Genomic DNA, 23,379 nt, shown 5'->3' with positions numbered 1-23,379 from the left:
CCTGTCTTGAAGCAAACTTGTGCCTTGTCCACAGCTACTTTTCAGTAATGAGTGTCTGAATTACACTGTGTGAGCTGAGGACTTCCACATGATTTGCATTTTTCACTCTCTTCTTTCTCTAAAAGTTCCCCCCTTTCCATTTTATCATTAGGTAGTAATTAGTATTCAAGGGAAATTGGTCTTAATATATTAAAATTGGTTTAAGTGCATTTAGACCTGTACCACAGCCAATGTCTTATTGGAAAATGTAATTGGGGACTCTGTGTATGTAATTAATTGAATTACAATTAAGAACTTTCATTAAGCGATACACTGGTACATTAGAGCAGTAAGGAAGCATGTTTGATGAGCCACAAACCCTGTCTGGGCTCTAAGTGAGGGCATGGAGATTTGCATCCCTCTGATAGGCCCCTGGCCCCAGAATTCACCCTGAAGGTCCCAACTAATGGTTTGGTAATGCATCAGGTGACATTTCTGCAGTGACTCTGAATGGGAGGTGGGATTCTTCCAGCGGATGTGCCCTCGTTCTCTGACTCTCGAGTCAGGGAAAGGGACACCTTGGTGTTGATCAGATGTTACAGTTCTTAGATATTTTGCCATGTAAATTGTCAAAAATGCCATGCTCCTGAGAAGACCCCATTACTTTTCCTGGGCTTTGAACATGGACAAAGACATATTGGAGAAAGAGGAAATAATGGGAATTCTGTCACTAATCTAACTTCCAAGCAAACCCATAATGAACCATTGGTCCAGACCCTTAAATGGTCATGCTTCATCCTGTAAAGGGTATTAGATTCACTTTGGGCACATATTTGTTCATGCATTTCCCAAACATTGATTGAGCCCTCCTCTGGGCCAGCCACTGTGCTGAGACTTAGCCCCACACTATAGAGCACACAATTGTGATCAGTGCTATGAAGGGTAGAAAAGAGCGCATAGCAGGGGACCAGAGCAGGTGAGAAGAATAAGAGAGGCTTGAGTTAGAAGAAAAAGGAGTTAGTCCAATAATGAGTAAGAGAAGAATGTTCCAGGCCAAGGGACTGCTCATCTGAAGGCTTTGAGACGAGAAGGAGCTTGGGGTATTTAGGAATGAATAAATGGAATGGAAAGAGGGAGAGTGTGCTGAAAGATGAGACTGAGGAATAGCAAGGGTCTAAGATGCAGAGCCTTCTAGGCCCCCCTTCCATGATCTGCTCTTTTTCAAAATTCTACAAACCTGAAACTGTTTCTTTCTGACTGCCTCATAAAACAAGATTACCTTGATTTATTGAAAGGGGTCTGAAATCTCCATGTGGAAAGTCCTCCAGCCTAGCTGGCTCTGGCTCCAAGAGTTTAATCAATTAAGCACTGACAGCAAAGATCCCTACCCCGGTGGTAGCATGGCAGATTCTAGTGAAGGGTATATCCTACTGTGTGATCCCGATGGCTTTAAAGAGATTACTGCAGAGCGGTGGGCAGGCGGGGGGCATGAACGTGTGTGTGTTTTAGTATATCACCTATTGATTGTTTTTTAGAGACCAGCAAAAATGACTAGTAGCCAAAGGGAAGTGTTTAATAGAAGAGAAGTTTTGGGCTTATGAGGCTTTGGGGACTTAAAAGGCCTCTGGAAAAAAAAAAATGTGATGGATGCAGAGCGCTAAGGAAGAGTTTTCTTTGTGACTCACTTATGCATCCAGCTTTAAGTCTTACCGAGGGAGTGGAGAGTTAGATTTTATCCCTGATTCCTTTGCTCTGGCATGGCCAGGCATGACTGTGTTCCCCTTAGATACCGTTACAGCCCATGGAGTTATGCATTTCCAGCCCATCTGAGGAACATTTTTACTCACAGAGGTTGTGTGGTGGTTAAAGGTGCAATTTTGGAATTAGACCTGGGTTCAGTTCCTAGCTCCAGCTTGTACTGTTTATATGACTACTGTAGCAGAATGACATTCTGAGTCTTGTTTTTCTCACCTGTAAAAAGAGGATAATATCCAACTTAAAGAGGCATTGGGAAAAATGGAATGAGATGACGTCTTTAAAATGCTGAGCATCGTGCTGGCATGCGGTAAGCACTCAGTGTGTGTTAGCCGCCGTCACAGTTGTTGAGGCAGAACCCCTGTCCTCGACAAACCTAGTCTGTTGGGGAGTCTGAATGGAAAACGAAGAAAGGTATGTTAGGTGCTGTTAGCCAAGGTAAATACAAGGGGTGGTGTACAAACCTCAGGTACTGTTAATGGCTAACCTGTGTTGCATCAAACTTCACTCGTTCCATCAGCAGCATTTATTGAACATCTATTATGTGACCATGTGCTTTGTAGAATGGGATGTTCCTGCTGCCCTTGGGCTCTTTGTCCGGAGGGGAGTGCAGATACTTACCATGTAAGATATTTATCAGAAGAACCTTCAATAAAGGGCTATAACGCTTTAGGAGAGAGACAGGGGAGGTTCCATTTGGACTAGACCTTGAAGCATATAAATTTTAGAGCGTAAAGGACATTCTGACCAAATGGTAGAACCTGAGCAGCGTCCAGTTTAGCTGAAGCAGGGCTTCTGCGTGGGGAGTAGCAATAAGACTTCAAGATAGAGTGGAGCAGAAAAGGGTTTATGTACTTCTCATTGTCAGTCACTTGTACTATTTTACTTAATTGTGTGCGAGGTCCTGAGCTAGATACTGCCCCACTTTTGAAGAACTACTCCCACCCCCACCCCCACCATTTTCTTTTCCGCCATTCTGCTTCACACACTGTGCCAAAGGCAGACACTTGGTGTTCCCTGTGTAGGTCCTCTTGCTTTGTGGACTTTATGTTTTTTCCTATATTCCTCCATGGATTGCCTGTCCTCCTTCCCATCATCTGGGAACACTGCCATCCCCCTAAATTCCAGAAGCACTAGCACAGCACCTGGCATATGGCTGGAGCTAAGTAACTGCTAGTCTAGAAGAAATGGTCAACAGGATTGTGCTGTGGGCAAAGGTGAGGATGTAACAGAGGCCATTGATCTTCCAGTTGAGTTCTAGAGTTGGCATAGATCTTTTTAGAGAAGAGACACCGAAGTTGCTTTAATTTATAACTAGATTGGGGCCTTTTAGACTTGGTGTAAGAGTCTTTGAACCATAAAATGAATGTTAAAGTCCCATGCAGTTTGTATCTATGAGTACAAGGAATCTTCCAGTAATATACAGTGAGTTCATCTGAGCTGTGATTTAATGATTAGTCCTATTTGTTTGAAATAAAGTCATATAACTCTAAGTGTCTCCCTCAGTTCCAATTAAATCACATCTATGAAAACACTTTTTTTTTTTTTTTTTTTTTTTTTTGAGACGGAGTCTTGCTCTGTCACCCAGGCTGGAGTGCAGTGGCCCGATCTCGGCTCACTGCAAGCTCCGCCTCCCGGGTTCACGCCATTCTCCTGCCTCAGCCTCTCCGAGTAGCTGGGACTACAGGCGCCCGCCACCACGCCCGGCTAATTTTTTGTATTTTTAGTAGAGACGGGGTTTCACTGTGGTCTCGATCTCCTGACGTCGTGATCCGCCCGCCTCGGCCTCCCAAAGTGCTGGGATTATAAGCGTGAGCCACCGTGCCCGGCCAACACTTTTAAAACTATAAAGCAGTATTTATAATTAGCCTTGGTCTGATCACCTGAAAGTAAACCTATTGCTTTTATGTGTGTACAGGCTTTGCAGCTGTGTTTGTTGTCAGATTATAACACATATACACAGCTATAACTGCACTTTTGTTTCCCATTATTATTGTCCAAATAGATATTGGGGCAATGAAAACATGGCATTATAACCAATAAAGTCAGCAGTTCTCAAACTTGTTGGTCTTAGGACCTCTTTACACTCTTAAAAGTTATTGAAGACCCCAAAGAGCTTTTGTTTTGTTTTGTTATTTTGAGGCGAGGTGTTGCCCTGTCGCCAGGTCTCGCCCAGGATGGAGTGCAGTAGCAAATCAGCTCACTGTAGCCTCAAACTCCTGGGCTCAAGTGATCCTCTCACCTCTACCTCTTGAGCAGCTGGGACTACGGGTGTGCACCACCATGCCCAGCTGACTTTTTTTTTTTTTTAATTTTCAGTGGAGAGAAAGTCTCACTATGTTGCCCAGGCTGCTCTTGAACTCCTGGCCTCAAACAGTGCTCCCGCTTTGGCTTCCCAAACTGCTGGTATTACAGGTGTGAGGCACTGCACCTGGCCAAGCTTTTGTTTATTGAGTTATATCTATTAAAAATAAAAATTGATTAATTTTAAAATATTTATTGAAAAACAGCAATTTCATTAATGTTAATGACAGTTTTATGTTTTTTGGTTTTTTTTTTTTTTTTGAGATAGGGTCTCTGTCACAAGGCTAGAATGCAGTAGTACAATCACAGCTTACTGCAACCTCCACCTCCTGGGCTCAAGCGATCCTCCCACCTCAGTTTCCCCAGTAGCTGGGCCCATCGGAGCACACCACTAAGCCTGGCTGCTTTTTTTTTGTATTTTTTGTAGAGATGGGGTTTTGCCGTGTTGCCCAGGCTGGTTTTAAACTCCTGGACTCAAGTAATTCACCTGCCTTGGCCTCCAAAAGTGCCAGGATTATAGGGGTGAGCCACCATGCCTGGCTCAAATGACAAATTTTCTGAAAAGTAACTATAATTTCTTTTAAAAAAAATTTTTTTTGAGACAGGGTCTCACTCAGTTACCCAGGCTAGAGTGCAGTGGCGTGATCACAGCTCACTGTAGCCTCAACCTCCTGGGCTCAAGTGATCATCCCACCTCATCCTCAGTAGCTGGGAGTACAGGCATGAGCCACCAAACCCAGCTAATTTTTGTATTTTTTGTAGAGACAGAGTTTTGCCATGTTGCACAGGGTGGTCTCAAACTCCTAGACTCAAGCAATCCACCCACCTCAGCCTCCCAAAGTGCTGGGATTATAGGCATAAGCCACTGCACCTGGCCTAAATTTTTTTTTTTTTTTTTTTTGAGACGGAGTCTTACTCTGTCACCCAGGCTGGAAAGCAGTGGTATAATCTCAGCTCTCACTTAAGCCTCCGCCTACTGGGTTCAAGCGATTCTCCTTCCTCAGCCTCCAGAGTAGCTGAGATTACAGGCATGTGCCGCCATCCCCAGCTAATTTTTTGTATTTTTATAGAGATGAGGTTTCACCATGTTGGCCAGGGTGGTCTCAAATTGCTGACCTCAAGTGGTCCGCCCACCTTGGCCTCCCAAAGTGCTGGGATTACAGGTGTGAGCCACTGCACCCAGCCAGGCCTAAATTTTTTAATGAGAAGAGTGTCATTATTTTATCATATTGCAAATTTCTGTAATGTCTGGGCTTATAGAAGACACCTGGATTTTCATATCTGCCTCTGCATTCAGTCTGCTACAATACATTGCTTTGGTTAAAGTATGTGAAGAAAATTTGGCCTGACAGATATGTTGTTGAAAAAGGGAAGAATATTTCAATAGCCTTTTCAGATAATTATGGGTATTAATTTTTGTTACCATACCAAAACTCCAATGATAGTTTCTTTTTTATTGTTTTTTTGTTTGTTTTGTTTTGTTTTGTTTTTTGAGACAGAGTTTCTTTCTTGTTGCCCAGGCTGGAGTACAATGGTGCAATCTTGGTTCACTGCAACCTCTGCCTCCCAGGTGTAAGCAATTCTCCTGCCTCAGCCTCCCAAGTAGCTGAGATTACAGGCATGTGCCACCATACCCAGCTAATTTTGTATTTTTAGTAGAGATGGGGTTTCACCATGTTGGTCAGGCTGGTCTCGAACTCTTGACCTCAGGTGATCCACCCACCTCGGCCTCCCAAAATGGTGGGATTACAGGCGTGAGCCATTGAGCCCAGCCAAGCTTTTTATTCCTTTGTGCACTTGTAAGAGAATGGACATGAAAAAAGTAAGTCATGTCTTGCTGTTGTTATAAAAATAGTATTGCAATTATGGACCCTGAAGGGGACTTGGGAATTCCCCACCACCACCACCATAGGTCCCAGTGTGCACTTTGAGAACCACCGATTTAGAATTTACAGTTATTCGACTCAACAGTCTATTAACAGTGTCATTGTTGTAGGAGCGTGTTGAGGTAGGCAGGGCAGGAACAGCCTTTAGCCACTTGAGGGAAGGGAAAGGAGAAGGCATGTGGACTCGCGTCCAACAGATCTGTCCCGGTTTCGCCTTTCCTAACAGTGGAACCCTGGGCAAGGTTTTGACCCAGTCTTGACACTTTGAGTGACAGTTTGAATCTCTATCTCTGAACTCTTACATTCCACGTTCTTTCTAATGTTATTAAGCCCCAAGGCTGCCTCCCAGCGCCTTCTCTTTCTTTCTTGGCTGTAGGCCCTAGACTCCACCTGCCTCCTTCCTCAACTCCTCTCTGCTTCCCTTTGCCTGCCATGGCCTCTTTTTGCCATTCTTCACTGAAGACAGGTGCCAGGCCTCATTCCTCAGTTCCCCTTTCCTGATTTTGTACTCCCAAGAGTTAAGCTGCTTCCCCTCCTGGGTTTTCTGCTTGTCCTCCATACCTTCCTACATTGTGATTGTCATTCTTCTGGAGCCTTTTTGTCATTCCATTTGAGCTGTGGTTCTCAAGTCACTATTAGGCCCCACCCCAAAATTTGATCTATCACAATACATCTTTGAGTTATTGCAGCTTGAGCGTTTTGACACAATACATTATAGTAATCCATGGCATATAGAGACATTAACACTCGCGACTGTGACAAAATACATTGTGAAGTCTTTGAAGGCACCATAACAATTTATCTTGTCATTCACGAGGAGACCCAGTTCAGCGTTAATGTAGATGAACAGTGTGTCTTTTGTTTCATTTAACTACTTGTGACCTTTTTAATTGCTAATTTAACAAAATACCAACAGGTTATATTTCAGTTAAATTCATAGGGAGTAGTTTTTGTTTTTTCAATATGTTTATTTTTAAGATGTTCTGGTTCTCTCTACTTTTCACTTTGAGTTGCTAAAATTGTCTTCTTGAACAGTAGTGGACTTTTTAGTGTGAAGGTTATAGTAGAGTAATTTTAATATGCAGATGGTACAATATCAAGCATCTTTCATCTTTCATGTGTGGTTGGGTTCACTCCTTTCCGGAAGGATACAAACAGTGAACATATACATGCGAAGTCGTAGAACTTTTCTGGTCCAAAAAATATGCTTTTAGAATAATGAATGCTTTGCTTCAGGTATTGTCTTTAGATAAAGTGTCTATTGCAGGCACTGTTTACTAGGGACTTCTTTCTGCCTTGTACTATTTTGTGGCCTATAGCTAATTTGTAAACTCCTGAAGATCAGGAACCCTGCTTTACCCTCACCAGTGTCCTCCACCGTCTAGCATACTCCTGGCATGGGGAGAGAAGTGGTTGCACCATTCCATGTACAATAGACATGACCCCTCCAACAAGTGGTACTCCTGAGCCTACTTTGAGAAATGACACTGGAGGCCGGGCACGGTGGCTCACGCCTGTAATCCCAGCACTTTGGGAGGCCGAGGCGGGTGGATAACCTGAGGTCAGGAGTTCGAGACCAGCCTGGCCAACAAGGCGAAATCCCATCTCTACTAAAAATACAAAAAACTAGCCAGGCGTCAGCTACTTGGGAGGCTGAGGCAGGAGAATTGCTTGAACCTGGGAGGTGGAGGTTGCAGTGAGCCAAGATCTCCCCATGGCACTCCAGCCTGGGCAACAAGAGTGAAACTCTGTCTCAAAAAAAGAAAGAAAGAAAGAAATGACACTGGAACTCCAAAACCAGAAGTTGATCCCATTCATCAGATAACCTGCTTTGGAGTGAGCAGCATGAATTGGAGGCGAGTATAGGACTATTCCTTCTCTACTCCCTCAGGTGCTGTTATCCTTCTGATCATAAACGCAGACACGCCCCTTGTCAGCTGGGGCAAGGCTCAGAACTCCCCCAGGTATCGGGGGGACTTAAATCCTCAAATGGGATATGAATTTACACTATGAGAGAGTAGAAGGTCAGTGCAAGAAGCATTAGTGTGTTGAGCCAGCTCCAGCTATGTAAGTCTTGTACAAAATTAATATAAGGATATTGACAAGCCTTGCTGGTTATTTCATAGCTTTAAGACCTCTACTAAAATCCTATCATCTCATCTGCCCATTATTAACATTTCAGCAAAATATAAAGTTTTCATTAATCTCCCACAGCAAATTTAGGAGTGAAAACTGGCACTTGTTTGAGCTTTTAGGACTACATTAGCTGGTGTATTAAACAAAATATGTCATTCTTCAGTAGCTTCTGTAAGAAGCTAAATCAATTTCCAGCCATATTTATGCACCACTTTATCTAAAAGCATCTGAATTATCATTTATAGCTAAGATGCTTTATTAGCAGCTGGCATTGAAATTGCTCAGTAAAAAATTATATGTCACGTTATAGTAATTTTTAAATTGGTTTTAATCCAACATCATAAAATGTAAAAATCTTAAGTGTGGGGTTTTTTTTTTTTTAGTAATTGGCATTTTAGCATAATGAGCTGTTACCTCTTTCCAAATCAAATACCTGCAATATTTAGAAAACACTAATTAGTAAAGCAAACAGAAGTTCTTGAGCTCAGAGCTAAGTTGTATCTAATAATAGCATTTTCTCAGAAAAGATGACTTGAAATGATTTTTAAAACATTAAATGATTTTAATGTTTTACCAAAATTCTCTGCAATTCTCATGTATAAGAAGTTCTAAAATAGAAATAAAACATGTTTTGGAAGTTATGTTTCAGTAAAAATGAAGACTGGAAAAAGTGAATGATTATTCGAAACTCCAAATCCTAGCCAGCCTCGGTATTACCCAGGAGAGAGTGGTGATCAGGATCATGGCATCTCTGTCCAAAATCATAGGTGCTGCAGAGAAAGGAAACGGGCTACCCAGTGGCCCTTGCAGATGTGGAGTGAAGCTCTGCAGTGTCCTGGAGGTGCAATGTTGGTTAAGTCACTCTGTCTCTCTGACCCTCACCTTCCTGTGGACATGGCACCTGGTATTCATTCAGTACATGTTTATGGAGCTCTGCTTTATCCTCTGAGTGGTAGCACTGGCAGTGTCTGAGTTGCAGTGGTGAGAAAGCAGTCCCTGTGCTCTTGGGGTTTATAGTCTAATGGCAGAGACAGGCAATTACTCCCTGTGATAACTGTTCTGAAGAAAAATGCAGGATACGGGGACAGAAGGAGCCAAACTAGTGTCGGGGGCTTGCGGCCAGGGAAGGCTTCCCTGGAGTGTCACTGGTGCTCTGCTCTTCAGGAGGAAAACAGGGAGGGGCCGGGAGAGAGTGAGATGGGGAGAAGGGTGACCTGAGCAAAGAGGACAGCATGTGCGAGATGCTCTGAGATGGGATTCTGCCAGAGGCACTCACTGAAGGGCGAGGCCACGTCCTTACTGAAGGAAAGCACTATTGTGGGTGCTGGGATGGTCCAGGTTGGGAATTACTGTAGTGTTTGCAAATAGAACACAAATTTCCTAATAAATGAGTTCACTGTGAAAGCATCAGACACCAACTTTGACTTAAAATACTTGCCCCGTAGGCAGTAAGTGTGGGAAGGAAAAGCATATCATTGTCAGGCTACCAGTTTGTTACAAAATTTTCCAGTTTTATACCCAAATCTAGAGTTTTCCATTCCCCCAACCCCATCCCAAAGAGTTCTCCCTGGGTTTCCCTGTGGAACCGTCTCGGATTACTCAACACGAGGCCTAGAGCACCCTACTGTGGTCAGCCTCTGCGAGACAGGCTCCTCCCCTCCCAACCCATTCTACCCCCTGTACTGGTGATGGCACCAACAGCTGCACCTGCAGAGGTCCACATTTCAAAGTCCAGGGACTGAGAGATAGTTTAACTTTGCTTAGTGTAACCTTGGCATGTGACAGCCTCCCAAAGCCTCAGAGTTCTCATCTGTAATATGGAAAATTATAAGACCTTCAATGCAGTAACGTGTGAAATGCTTAACACCAAGCCTGGCACGTGGTAAGCACTCATATATACTAGCTAGTATTTGTTTAGCAAAATTTAGTGAGAGCATACCAGTTGCCTTTACTGCTTGCAGAAGATATAAAAATGAGTAAGAAACTTTCCTGACCTTCACAAAGCTTCCAGATTAGGACAGAGCAACCATTAAGCAATTCTAGAGCAAGGCTGAATATAATCCACCCTGACACTAGAAGAAAAATAGTCACCGTTCTTATGAAGCATATGTATTCTTTACCTAAATTTTGATGTGAATGGCAAAAACTGAAATTCAGAGAGATAAAGTCAACTTGCCCAAGATCATACAGCAAATTAGAGGCAGAGCTAGGAGTTGCGGCCACAACTAACGGGCTCCAGGGTCCAGTATAAGCCAACTTTTATGGAATTCACTTCCAGAAGAACCATCAGAAAAGATTTCACAGGAGAGATAGAGTTTGAGCTAGCCTAAGGAGGGGTGGAGGGATTTCAACAGGTCTGGGTGAGGATGAGAGGGCTGTTCTAGGCCAAGGGCAGCACGTGAGCAAAGGCCCAGAATTATAAAAGCCTGAAGCACTGTGCAGCCTGAGGGGTTTGAGAGGGCTGAGAGAAGGTATGTGTGAGAAGTGAGAAGAATATTAGTATGTTTCAGGCACATTATGGGCTGCCCTGATTGCCTGGCTAAAAAAAGTGTTCTTCATTCAGGAGGCTGTGGAGCCAGGGAAGATTGTTGAGAACCAGGCTTCTCATCTGTCTCCGGTGTCACATATCAGTGTACTTAGCATGCACAGGGTGCTCTCTGAGCATTTGGTGAATGAATGAATGATCCAACTTTTAGAAAAATGGATCAGAAAGCCTGTGGCGGCTGGACTGCAGAGGAAGAACCTGGTGACCAGGAGGCCAGTGATGAGACTGTCACACCCAAGCACTAGCAGGTGCCCCCTGAGCCAGTGGGGGCTCTGTCAATAGACAGCCATGTCTATCAATAGACAGCCATGTAACCTTAAGCAAGTGTCTTAATCTTTCTGAGCCTCAATTGTATCCTGCTTGAATGGGAATATCAGTAGTACCAATGGCTCAGGGTTGCTATGGGGAACGAGTGAAATCCCACATGGAGGCTGTGGGGCGCAGGGTGAGAGGCAGTAAAGAAGACATTTTGGGAATCTTGGAAAGGACAGAGATTCTTCAAGGAATGTGGATTACTTTTGTGATTAGGAAAATCACATTTAGAAAAAAAACAAGACCCGTGACACCGCTAACACCACCCATGCTCTTGTGCTTTTGACTCACTCTTGTGGACTGAGCTTCCTGCTGAGAGCAAGCAGGAATTTTTCTATCCTTGTATCCCTGCTGCCCAGCCAAGGACCTGCCATAGTGTTTGTGGAATTAACTGTTGAATGATTAATATGTTACCATTCTCTGTTTACTGGAATGGCATTATTAAGTCATCGCTCAGCCTTTTCTTCTCCAAATTAAATAGCCCATATTATTTTAATTTATCCCAAAGCATTTTAAGCAGACACCATTTGCCAAGCCTCATGTATCTTTATGTGTTAAACTGCCTTTTCCTCCCCAGGTTCAAGGGCAGACGGGGTTTTTGAGGAGGATTCGCAAATTGACATAGCCACAGTACAGGATATGCTTAGCAGCCACCATTACAAGTCATTCAAAGTCAGCATGATCCACAGACTGCGATTCACAACCGACGTACAGCTAGGTAAGTGTGTGAGCAGATGATGAGCTGGCTCGTCGTGTCAGCAGTCTATGTAGAAATGGGGAAAGAAACAACATACAACTTTTATGTGACCTGAATGACTAAAGGTAATTTGTTTTCTGAGAAAATGTTTAAACAATGGAATTTGAAGTACATCCTTTTTCCCACTTGAGTGCTCTGTCTTGTCTTCTTTTTTATGAAGCAGAAGATTAGAAATAGAACTAACGAGACTCTTTTCAAACTGATTGACTTCGGTGAAGTTCCGTAATTCTTTTCATTCTGTAATTCTCTTGCCTGCTATCCTTAGAACTGCTTTGTGACGGTGCCACCTGCCTGTTCTTACTCAGCTAACTCATTGCTTATTCATTCAGGCCTTTATTCAGGAAGCTTTTTAATGATCTCAGAAGGTATATTTGGATCTTCATCATATAATTTGGAACTTTCAACTAATATTTGGGATTAATTTGTTCTAATTATGTGCTAAATTTCTGTTTTGACTTAAACTGAACAGGAGTAGGAAAAGTGTCATAGTAAGCAACATACTATTAATACATCATCATTATCATCATCATCATCATCATCATGGCTGCCTTTTATAGGTGTCTGCTGTGTATTAGTCACTGTGTTAAGTGCTTTACATGTACTACTTAACTACCTAAAAGGTAGGGTATTCTTACAGTCCCCATCTAACAGAGGGGGTAAATGAGGTACAGAGCAGTCAAATCTCATGCCCAACTCACACAGTGGGTAGGTGGTGGTGCCAGGAGCAAACCCTGGTCTGACCAACTCAAGTGCACCTGCTCCCTAACAAAGGGTCTCCCATATAATGGCCAAGGGAGAGGAAGAATGGGTAGTGATGCCAGGCTCACCCAGTCAGGGAGCTGAGCTGCACCCTGTCTCTGCCACACCACCTCTTCCTGCGTCTCCTTTTAACTCTTAAGGTTCATTTATTTTATGTTTCTCACAAATGCTTTGTATGTTTGTCATAATAAAATCTTTTCTAATGTTGGCATTAGTTTGAACCTGGCTAACTCATAAGAGGCCTCAAAAATCTCCTCACATGTTCCTTCCCAACTTGACTGACAGGAACTTCCAATGTGCTGACAATACAGCTTAGTGATTAAGAGATGGGCAAGAGAATCACAAATGGTTTAAACTGTGCTCTATCAATAGACAGCCATGTAACCTTAAGCAAGTGTCTTAATCTTTCTGAGCCTCAATTCTATCCTGCTTGAATGGGAATATCAGTAGTATCAATGACGCAGGGTTGCTATGGGGAAGGAGTGAAATCCCACATGTAAAGCACTGAGTACGGGGCCTGCAGTTGTAAACTTCCCTATGTGAGAGCTGTTAGTTGGGAGGCAGTAGAGTGTAGCACTCAGATGGCTCGCTCAGGAGTCGGAGGCCCAGGTACAAACCCTGCTCGTTTATTAGCTGTATCACCACCGACAAATGATGCAGATCCCCAGTTTCCTTATCTGTAAAAATAAAGATAATTTTTTAACTATGAGGATGAAATGCCGCAGCACGTGCAGAGAACTCAGGCGCCTGGCCTCTGGCAAGTGCCCAGTGAGCATTAGCTGCTAAGATGATGGTGATTCTAGCAGGCTGATCAGATGAGACAGCACTCAGTAACTTTGAACCAAAACAGATCCCACCTTTTTTTCCCCCTCTGCATTAAGTCCTCACCTAATGTCATCAATAGGTTCTTGGAAACTGTAACTTTAAGTGAAATGACATATAACAAAACTCATTTTTTCCCTTATCAACATTATAACAAAACGACATTGAACAAAATTATGTACATCATTTCACTTGAAGTTGAAGTTTCCAAGAACCTATGAATGACAATAAGTGAAAACTTACTGTAGCTCTTCTTCCTCATAAAAACCTTAAATATCTAAAGTGGTGAAATTGCTTATTTAGTGTTGATTCTTAAATTATAAAGTCATTCAGTGTTGTTCCTCCTGGGGATGTTTTTCCTACTGTATTTCAGAAATAAGACTGATCAAAAAGAAGCCAGTTCTCAAAAATAAAAGAGTGCATACTATATGATTCTATTTATATGACATTCACAAATACAAGGAAATATGTAAGAAGTAAAGATACTGGTCATTCCCGGTAAGATGGTTGTAGTGGCTGGAGAAGGGCTTCTGGGAAGCTGGAAAGAGTCTGTTTCCTGATCTGGGTGCTGATTACATGGGTCTGTAGACTTTGTGGAAAAGTCATGGTATATATACTCATGATTTGTGCACTTTTTCTGTGTGTACACTTTCTTTCTTCTTTTTTTTTTTTTTAGACAGAGTTTTGCTTTTGTTGCCCAGGCTGGAGTGCAATGACTTGATCTCAGCTCACTGCAGCCCCTGCCTCTTGGGTTCAAGTGATTCTCCTGCCTCAGCCTCCCGAGTAGCTGGGAATACAGGCACCCACCACCATGCCCAGCTAATTTTTTTTGTATTTTTAGTAGAAACGGGGTTTCACCATGTGGCCAGGCTGGTCTCGAACTCCTGACCTCAGGTGATCCACCCTCCTCGGCCTCCCAAAGTGCTGGGATTACAGGCGTGAACCACCACGCCCGGCCACACTTTCAATTTATGAAAGTAAGAATGCCACTCAAACATCCAGTTTGTGTTTAGCTGCAGTACTTGGCCAATAGCAAAGGGCCTGCTTTTTCTGAATGGGCCTACTTTTAAGAAACCCAGTAAGTAGTCTGGGTGCCGTGGCTCACGTCTGTAATCCCAGCACTTTGGGAGACAAAGGTGGGCAGATCAGTTGAGCTCAGGAGTTCAGGACCAGCCTGGGCAACATGATGTGAGACTCCATCTCTGCAGAAAATACAAAAATAGCCAGGTGTGGTGGTGCCTGCCTGTAGTCCCAGCTACTCAGGAGGCTGAGGTGAGAAGATTGCTTGAGTCTGGGAGGTCAAGGCTGCAGTGAGCTGTCATCACACCATTACACTCCAGCCTGGGTGACAGTTTTAGACTCTGTCTCAAAGGAAAAAAAGAAGCCCAATAAGTAGCCCAACTGTGGTCAAGACAGAGGGTCAAAGCAAGGGCCCAGGTGACTATCATCAGCAAATCCATCCCTGCTCATTCCCCAGTGTGAAAAGTGCTGCCTTGGAATGATAACCAAGATCGTGGGCTTCTTTCCCCACTTTTTTCCAAAGGCAAAAAAGACAAACTTTAATTCATTAGAGCCTGACATGGAAATTATTTCAAAGGAAAAAGTCCACAAAAGGCTCTGTGGGAGGAGCCCAAGCTCTGCAGTCAGTCAGCACTGAGTTCGAATCCCAGCCTTGCCACTTACCTGCAGTGTCACCTGGACAAGTCTTTTCCCTTTTCAATCTTAGTTTTCACCATGTATGAAATGGGGATAATAATGTTTACCTTTTAACATTCTGTGAAAGTGTCTGGCCCATAGAAGCATATTCTAAGTGGTAGCTCATCGTAGTGTTATTATCATTGTCATTATTATTTATTTTGCCTATTGCCTTCTCTCCAGGTCCACCATCTTGAAAGTATTAAACCAGATCACTTAGATCAGGGGGTGGCTCTCCTGGCAAAGTTCTACTTGTGGCCGTAATGGAGACTTGTCAGGTAGACGTGAATGATGACGGTCGTGCAAGTATCTCCCTGGTTGTTGGAAGTGAGGTGACTGGAGGCTGGGGCGTCACTTGTGAATGCTTGGAATGCTTCCAGTGACACACATGGCACCCTCTGGTGTAGAGTCGCATTTCAGAGGGGCTTCTAAAAGAGGTGATGTCAGAACGTTTGTTTCTGTCCTCAAAGTTCAGTCTTTATCATTCTAATCAGAAATTTCATTAATTAGTCCTAAGGAAGTTTGTGACAATCAGACAAACTGCCCATCGATATTATATCATGCACTGAATAAGCAAACCCATTTTCCCGTCCCACGTAGATTATACAGGTATGTAATTGAAGACCCTCTCTCCCTCCTTACAAAGCAGATATCACCCTCACATTCTAACAACAACAAAAACCCACACCTAGCAATCCAGAAATTCTTTCTTCCTGAAACATTCTACTGCCAAGAGTAGGGAAGCAAACAGCACACCCTGTATGAGTATTCAAGTGAGCAGCTGGATTTTGAGCGGGTAAATAATTCACTTTATTTCACCTGACTAGCCAGGTGCTTCAGGTCCTTCCTGACACTGATGGATGGTCGCCTCCACCTGTCCATCCTGTGTCAATCAGAACAGAGATGTCACTTGGTCCCTGTGGCAACATCTTTTAAGTGGAAAGTAAGTGTGTGTGGCATTTGCCCAGCATCCCTGCTGATTCCACAGAAAACCACTGGTCCACGCTGCATTAGTGGTAGTAAGAGCCGCAGCTGAGGATCAGAATCCCCAGGCTCTGCAGTGCCACCACAGTTGCTTGTCTTCTGATGGGGTGGTAGTGGCCACTGTTACAGCTGTTTCTGAGAAACTCAGGGGATGAGAGACTCAAATTTTGACCTGCAAGACCCAAACTTAAATTGATTTTCCACCAGACTTTTTTTTTTTTTTTTTTTTTTGAGATGGAGTTTTGCTCTTGTTGCCCAGGCTGGAGTGCAATGGTACAGTCTCGGCTCACTGCAACCTCCGCCTCCTGGGTTCAAGCAATTCTTCTGCCTCAGCCTCCCAAGTAGCTGGGATTATAGGCATGCACCACCACGCTCAGCTAATTTTTGTGTTTTCAGTAGAGACGGGGTTTCACCGTGTTGGTCAGGCTGGTCTCAAACTCTTGACCTCAGGTGATTCACCCACCTCGGCCTCCCAAAATGCTGAGATTACAGGCGTGAGCCACCGTGCCTGGCCTCCACCAGAATTTTCTATGACCGAAAAACCCCATTAATGAAACATATGACACAGCTCTGGTCTTTTAAAATAATAGTAATAAGAAATAGAATTTTTACAAAGCAGTTATTATCAAGTGCTTACTGTGTGCCAAGCACTTTGCTAATCGTTCTCTTTGCATGCACTGGCGCCTGAAATCGAAGCACTCTTATTAGATAGTACCGATTTTTTATCACCATTTTTAATATGATGAAACTGGCATGTAGGAAAAATCTAGTAAGTAATCAAGGTGGAATAAGAATCCAAGACTGTCTGAGTCCTGAGCCTAACTACTCTGCCTTAGATGCAAATCATTGTGCTAATTCTCCGTGGAACTATGACAACTTACAGTACACCAAGAGCTTTCTCCCTGATAACCTCATTTGATCTACACAGCATACTAATATTGTTGTTCCCACTTGATGACTGAGAAAACTGAGGCTTGGAGGAGTGTGGAAGAACATGGTTTATGTAAACCACTGTGTTGAGAGGCACATAGCTGTTATTTAGTACCAACTCTTCCACACCTCAGGCATCAGATATACAGAGAGTTCCAGCAGAACTGAGGCAGAAGCCCAATTCCATACACCAGGCCCAATCTGTCATACCACAGGTGCCAATCCACAGGTGTCATTAATAATTCACCCCCAGACCAGGCAGGATGGCTCACATCTGTAATCTCAGCACTTTGGGAGGCCAATGTGGGAGGATTGCCAGAGGCCAGGAATTCAAGACCAGTCTGGACAACATGACAAAACCCTGTCTCTACAAAACATTTAAAAACCTTAGCCGGGTGTGATGGTGCATACCTGTGGTCCTAGCTACTTAGGAGGCTGAGGCAGGAGGATCCCTTGAGCCCAAGAGTTCAAAGCTGCATTGAGCTAGGATCATGCCATTGTACTCCAGCTTGAGTAACAGAGCAAGACCCTGTCTCTAAATTTATATATATAAAGAAAAAATAACTGCACGAAGGAAGTGATTACTTCTAGTTGGCCAGTTCCTAAACTTGTGCATATTCCTGCTCTTCTCCCCCCCCCCCAGTATCTGGAGATGGATGTCCATGTACTGTGATACCCTCCCCCTCTTTACTTTAGATGTTGTTCATCAGCCACTGTGCTTCCTCCCTCTGGGCCCAGACCTAACCTCAGAATTCATTCCAACACAGTCCTATAAGCAACCCCTACCCATCAATTGAAGGTAATTCTTAAATTGAAATATCTTTGCCATTCCTGCTTTACCAGCCCAGAATCTTACCAAACAAAGTCATCATTCCAAACCATTCCTGTATTTCTCTAAAACATTCTTGGAATATTTCACCTTGTCTCCTTTCCCTCTGTCAGTCCTAAAAAGTACAGATGTCCTTCAAGTGTAGCCTTACTTGAGATTCTACCACGTTGAGGTTATTTCCATTAACTTGATCTCCCATATACCTGATCCTGTGTGCCTGACCACTTGAGGGAGGTCGCACACTGAGATATGTGCTACCCAAATGGGCCAAGGCTGGCAGGGGGAAGTAAGTTAGGGGAACATTGAAACAGAACAGGTCAAGCGGAGAATGCAGCCACAATCTAAGAAACCCATAGTATATTATCAATAAGTATTTGTTGGCTGGCTGGCAGAAGCTAAATTACAATGCAGCAGCCAAGGGAATGCACAGAAACCAATGCGAGAACCATGGCAGAGAGGGCCAAGACATCCCCACAGTGAACACCTCTTATATGCAGAGCACCTCAGGGCAGTGGGTCTGACCCTGAACATATATCAGAGTCACCCAGTCCCTGGCCTCATCCCAGGCCTGCTGGCTCAATATCTCCCCTAGATTGTGGTGTTTAGGGGACACACACTCACAGTATTGAAAGGACTTTCTTACCCCTTATCTCTTTGTCCAAGCTTGTTTTTACTGACTGGGCAGGTCAACCTGGTTTTTCTGATGGAGTCTCACGCTGAGAAGTGGTTTGATATTTGCACCACTTGTACTCACTTGGTTCGTTTGCCTCATTTATCAGTGTAGACCCTTCCCCTGTCACCAAAGGGATCTGTTACTGAACACGTAAGATACCATGAATTCCATCTTATCAGCATCGCATCTATAACCTAATAAAATAATTCTGTGTAGGATATACAGAGTCTGTGTAGGATTTATAGATAAATGATAGAAAATGACTTCTACCAAGAGGTTCCATGGCTATTTCCATTATCTTTTCATAAAACTATCCAGTATGTGTAATCATAAGACTTGTGATTATGGTAGTTCTTTATGAAAATATCAAGTACAATACCACACGTCCTAGAGAAGGCAAAAAGGTTTCGTCTCATCAGCTGGCTCCAGTCAAGTTTATAACGGCTGCCCAGAGCATTATGCTGAGGCAGCATCTCCAGCTGTGTCTGAGGGCAACGTAAAGAAACTCTGTGATTGATTAAAAATGTCTGCGCTGGGCCTGAGCATGATGAGAGGCAGCATATTTGCCATTTCTTGTCTTCCCTGCCTTATCTTTCCTACCACAGTTATTATTTAACCCACTAGTCAACCACAGGCCGGCACTCAAAGGACTTTATTACGGTGTTATTTTTAAGTATACAACATGCAAACTTAAGAAACACAGTAACAGCACAATAGTGAGTGAAAGCAGCAGCGGTAGCCTGGACTGCCTCACTCCTCAGGCTCACTCTCAGGCTAAACATGGTTCTGGGTGGCCGCATGAATAAAACATTTTTCCTTGTTAGTTTCCAGTGGGGTACCTGTGGAGTACAGTTCAAGTAATCACATAATCTGAACATGCGTATTCTCAGGAAGTGGATTGATCTTCCATATTTCCATTTCACTTTCCCGTTGAACACTAAGGAGGTGCCCCTCTCCATTCCAAGACACAATCAGAAGGAGGCGTGCGTCACATTTAACTCGGAAATCCCTGGGTCCATTCAGTAATTTGAAGATGGCAATTCTGATATTAAATGATTGTTCAGTCCCTATTGTGACAGCATGTCCTGAACCAAACTTTGGATTGACTTATAGTAATGAACTGATAAGGCAGAGGATGCATACTATCAAGACTGCCTCCAGAAAACTCCGTTACCACTTTTGCACTAAATGCAGTGATTGGCTTAGGGAAAAATCACCTAACTGGGAATATTGGAAACACTGTGGGCTTTTTCTTAAGGCCTAGCTTCCTCTGGCTCCCTGCTCCCAGAGCCACCCTTTTGAGAATTCCTATGGAGTAACCCAGGGTTATTAATGACAATGTGTCAGGTTCCTCAGGTGGCTGAGAAAGAATTGAGAATTGGAAGAAGTTGAGAAGCACTGGCATGATGGAATTAATGGGAGTCGGATTCATGAGAGTTCATCCAGAGTTCTGTGCTCCTTTAATCACTTCCTCATCTTTGGCACCTGAACTCCAACAGCACCGCAGGGCCTGAACATAGGGAAGATCAGGTTTTCCCCACTCTACAAGTGATACTGTAAATTCTCTTAGGGCCTACTGCTTCCTGGCTGACGTCATAGGCTCACCTGAGGTATCCATTTACTGAGAGTAGTTTGGTTAACTGTCCTAGTGCAGAATCTTTGTAAATGCCTTCTCTGCAGAGAGAACTTAGCACTCTCATCCAAAGACAGGTCTTTCTGGGATTAAACAGTCCCAGGTCTGATTTCATAAGCTCTGCCCTGGTGCCGTGTCCTGTGCTGACTGCTGCTCTGCGTTCGTTCGTGTCCAGGCCACTCCTTGTTTTGTGTGCCAAGCCTAACAGTCTAGTCAGGTATGCTTGGACTTGTCATTGAGTCTCTTACTGACCACATATTGGAATTGGCAGCTTTTAGCTGTGGTTCCCAAACCGTTTCAGAATGGTTAGTCCTTTGAATGAAACCAGTGATCCTGGGGCCTAGAAATCTACTTGATCTCAAGAAAGTAAGACTCTACTGGGTTTCATTTTAGTTGTGACCTGAAATATGGTTTTGTCATCTATTTTGAGTGCCTTAAACTGCTGGAGACAGCGCTTTTTTATTGTAATGCATTTGATCAGTGTGTGAATATGCAGTTCTCCTGCATAGCAGGTGAGCTGATCTGTTTAAGCCCTGGCCTAGTAGTATGGGGATATGAATTATGGTTACAGCTCTGTCATTAATGGGTGACATCAGACAAGTCATGTCCCAGCCCTGAGCCTCAATTTTTTCATGTGGAGAATGAAAACCCCAGACTAGGTGATCTCTAAGGTCTCATTAAGCCCAAACAGCCTGTGTGTCTGATCTTGTGTGTAAATTCAGACAAGTTTCAAAGACTTTCCTGGCTGCTCTGTGGATGCTATCGATTGGCTGTGTATATTCAGCAAAATCCACTCTGGCGACGAGTTGTTCAGTGGCACTCCCCGGGGGCTTTTCCAGGCTTTCATAGGCTCTAGGTAACCTGAAGACAAGAGGATTGTAGAATTGTATAAAAAGCTGCTCCAGGATTTAACAGCAGTGGGACGTTTGTAGCCTTAGATTCAAAGCTGTAGGAAATTGATGAATGAACCACAGCTTATGATATCTGAGCAAATAATAACAGGAAATACACTAAGAAATGAAATGTTAAATGCCTTAATTTTTGCCAAAGTGGTGTTTTAGCTTTTTAAGGGGGTATTTTAAGAGTACCATAGGGGAGGTTGTACCTCCCAAGAGTCAAGCAGTCTCCTGTGGGACAATAGGAAACAGCTGGCAAGTCAGAACTCACCAGGCAGCTAGACCTGGACTTGAACCCAAGCTCTCCAGTTTACTAATTTGATTCACCATAGGCTAGTACATTTTACAAAGGAGAATGCTCAGGCTTACCAAGGGAGCAGTGACTTTGCCCAGGATAATACCAGTGGGGATGTGCCAGCACAATCAGGGCCTCCAAATTTTTGGCCTGGACACCCAGTAGGATGAGGATTCCCTAGCACAAAAGTTTCCACAATCCAGGTCTGAGAACATTCTTCCTGATTTGAATTGAACTCTTGGAGGTTGTAGGGAAGAGACATGCCCAGCGACACTTGGTGGTGGGAGGTTACTGGGGGGATTTGTGGGGGTGAAGGCATTGGTCTCCCAAGCTGGATCCTGGTGCTCCCAAGACTGGGATGTAGAGAAGGTCCCAGGGAGAATTCTTCTTGCCCTCCAATTCTAGGGCCAGGCAGGTCCTTTATTCACCTCCCTCTCATGGCTCCCTGAGCTCCCCACACTCGACCCTCATCACTGAGTCCGTGTCAAATCCTTAACACAGTGCCTGACTTCTGATAATAGTCATTAGAAGGAGTAATATTCTTCGCTAGCTATGTATCAGGCACAATTCCAAGCCCTTGTCATGCCTTATTTCACCTAATCCTCACAACAAGCACATGAGGTAACTATTATCATCATCTCCGTTTTATAGAAATTTTTCCAAAGTCACATAGTTAGGAAGTAGGAAAGCTGACATTTGAACAGAGGACTTTCTGACTCCAGATTTCCTACCCCTAAGCCCCCTCTTTAAATGTAAGATAGGCTAATAGTGCCTTCCTGATCAGAGGCGTTCTAAGCTCTCAATAAGCCACTGTACACAAAAGGACCTAGTGTGAGGGCTACCCAGAGTGGGTGCTCAGTCTGTGTTAGAAAAAGATGCTATGCGGTGCTAATTTCCTTTTATGGAAATCTTGGTTAAAGCAGACAAAGGTCTCCTTGTGATAACTCTAAAGGCTTGCACAAATAGTTTCCCCAGAGAGCTGTATACACATTAGAGTTGCGTTTTTGTTTATTTTGAGCTGTCTTGTTAAGGAAGGATTTATATGCTGGCGTTGATGTAGGACAGCAATCAGGCAATGTTTTCTGCCTTTGACAGTTGGTGTGATAGTTTGCTTCCAGTGAAGTTTGACTCACTGTATCTGGAAGCTGTCAGAAGTTGGAGCATGAAAAGGTCATGACGGATGGCTGTGGATAAGTGGTTAGGGGAGAGAGCTGGTAAGGGAGACAAACTGCCTCCCGTGTTTCCAAGAGAAGGGGCTGACCCTGGCTGCTCCCGGCCAGCCCCCGTGCTCTCTTCTTCCCCACCTGCCAGAGCTGGAAAGAAGCCTGCCGGGCTCCACTTTTGAGAGGGGCACCAGGTTGGGTGTAGTGTAGCTCATGAGCCCTTCCCAGCAGCACAGCCCCTGGCATACCACTAGAACTGCTAGAAGTTCTGCTAGAGAAATTCTGCTAAAAAAGAAAAAGAAAAAAAAGTTCTGCTAAAGAACTGCTAGAAGGAAGCATTCTTTCATTGAGGACTACTTCACCATTATCAAGACTTCAGCATACTTATCCTTCCCCACATTTTAACAGTCGAGAAAGGAGACTGAATTCTGAAGTGGAAACCAAAAAGTGTCAGCTTTCAAAGTGATGTTTGTTTTTATTTTTGGTGAAATGTTTATTTTGGAAAAAATACAGAAAAGGAAAGGATATAATTCTACTAACCAGAGTTGACCACTGGTACCAGTTTTTGGAGCACATCCTTTTGATATCTTTTTTTATAAATGGTTTTCCTGTCCTTTTCACTTACTATTGTGTTATAAGGATTTTTCAAGTCAAAACTTTTCGTGGTTATTTTGTATTTTGTCATTGTTGGATCAACTATTCCTCTGCTATTGGCCACTTAAGTTGGAGAAATGTCAATGTAACAAAAGCCAGTTTCTGGAAATACATTTATAATTTGAATTACTTAAAACAGTGCACACGTGACACTGTAAGGAGTGCCTCTGCCATTCCTTAAATGACTTTATGCAAAAACTTTAGCCGAGGAAATCAAAACTATGCTCGGTGGTCAGAAAGAATATTGATCGGATTTCATGCTCCAATTTGCCATGTATGTACAAAAAATAGATGTGTGCATTTATTGGCATTTGTGAACATTTATTTGTTCCTTGGTGAAAATTGAGAGAGGAGGTGGAGGACTGCTTGGAC

At 43.5% G+C, this 23,379-nt stretch overlaps 1 protein-coding gene across 4 annotated transcripts in view; it reads left to right on the top strand.

The window, feature by feature from the left end:
- MAPKAP1 (MAPK associated protein 1) overlaps positions 1–23,379 on the top strand; it is a 265,429-nt gene that overhangs the window by 209,545 nt on the left and 32,505 nt on the right. For all 4 annotated transcript variants that reach the window (XM_058445074.1, XM_032165139.2, XM_032165137.2 and 1 more), the window contains one exon: positions 11,495–11,635. In XM_058445074.1, coding sequence (XP_058301057.1) covers positions 11,495–11,635 — 141 coding nt within the window. The remainder of the gene's footprint in view (positions 1–11,494; positions 11,636–23,379) is intronic.

This window comes from Hylobates moloch, unplaced genomic scaffold (assembly GCF_009828535.3).
Source record: "Hylobates moloch isolate HMO894 unplaced genomic scaffold, HMol_V3 SCAFFOLD_10, whole genome shotgun sequence".
NCBI lineage: Eukaryota > Metazoa > Chordata > Mammalia > Primates > Hylobatidae > Hylobates > Hylobates moloch.
This window is presented reverse-complemented; position numbering and strand designations above follow the sequence as displayed.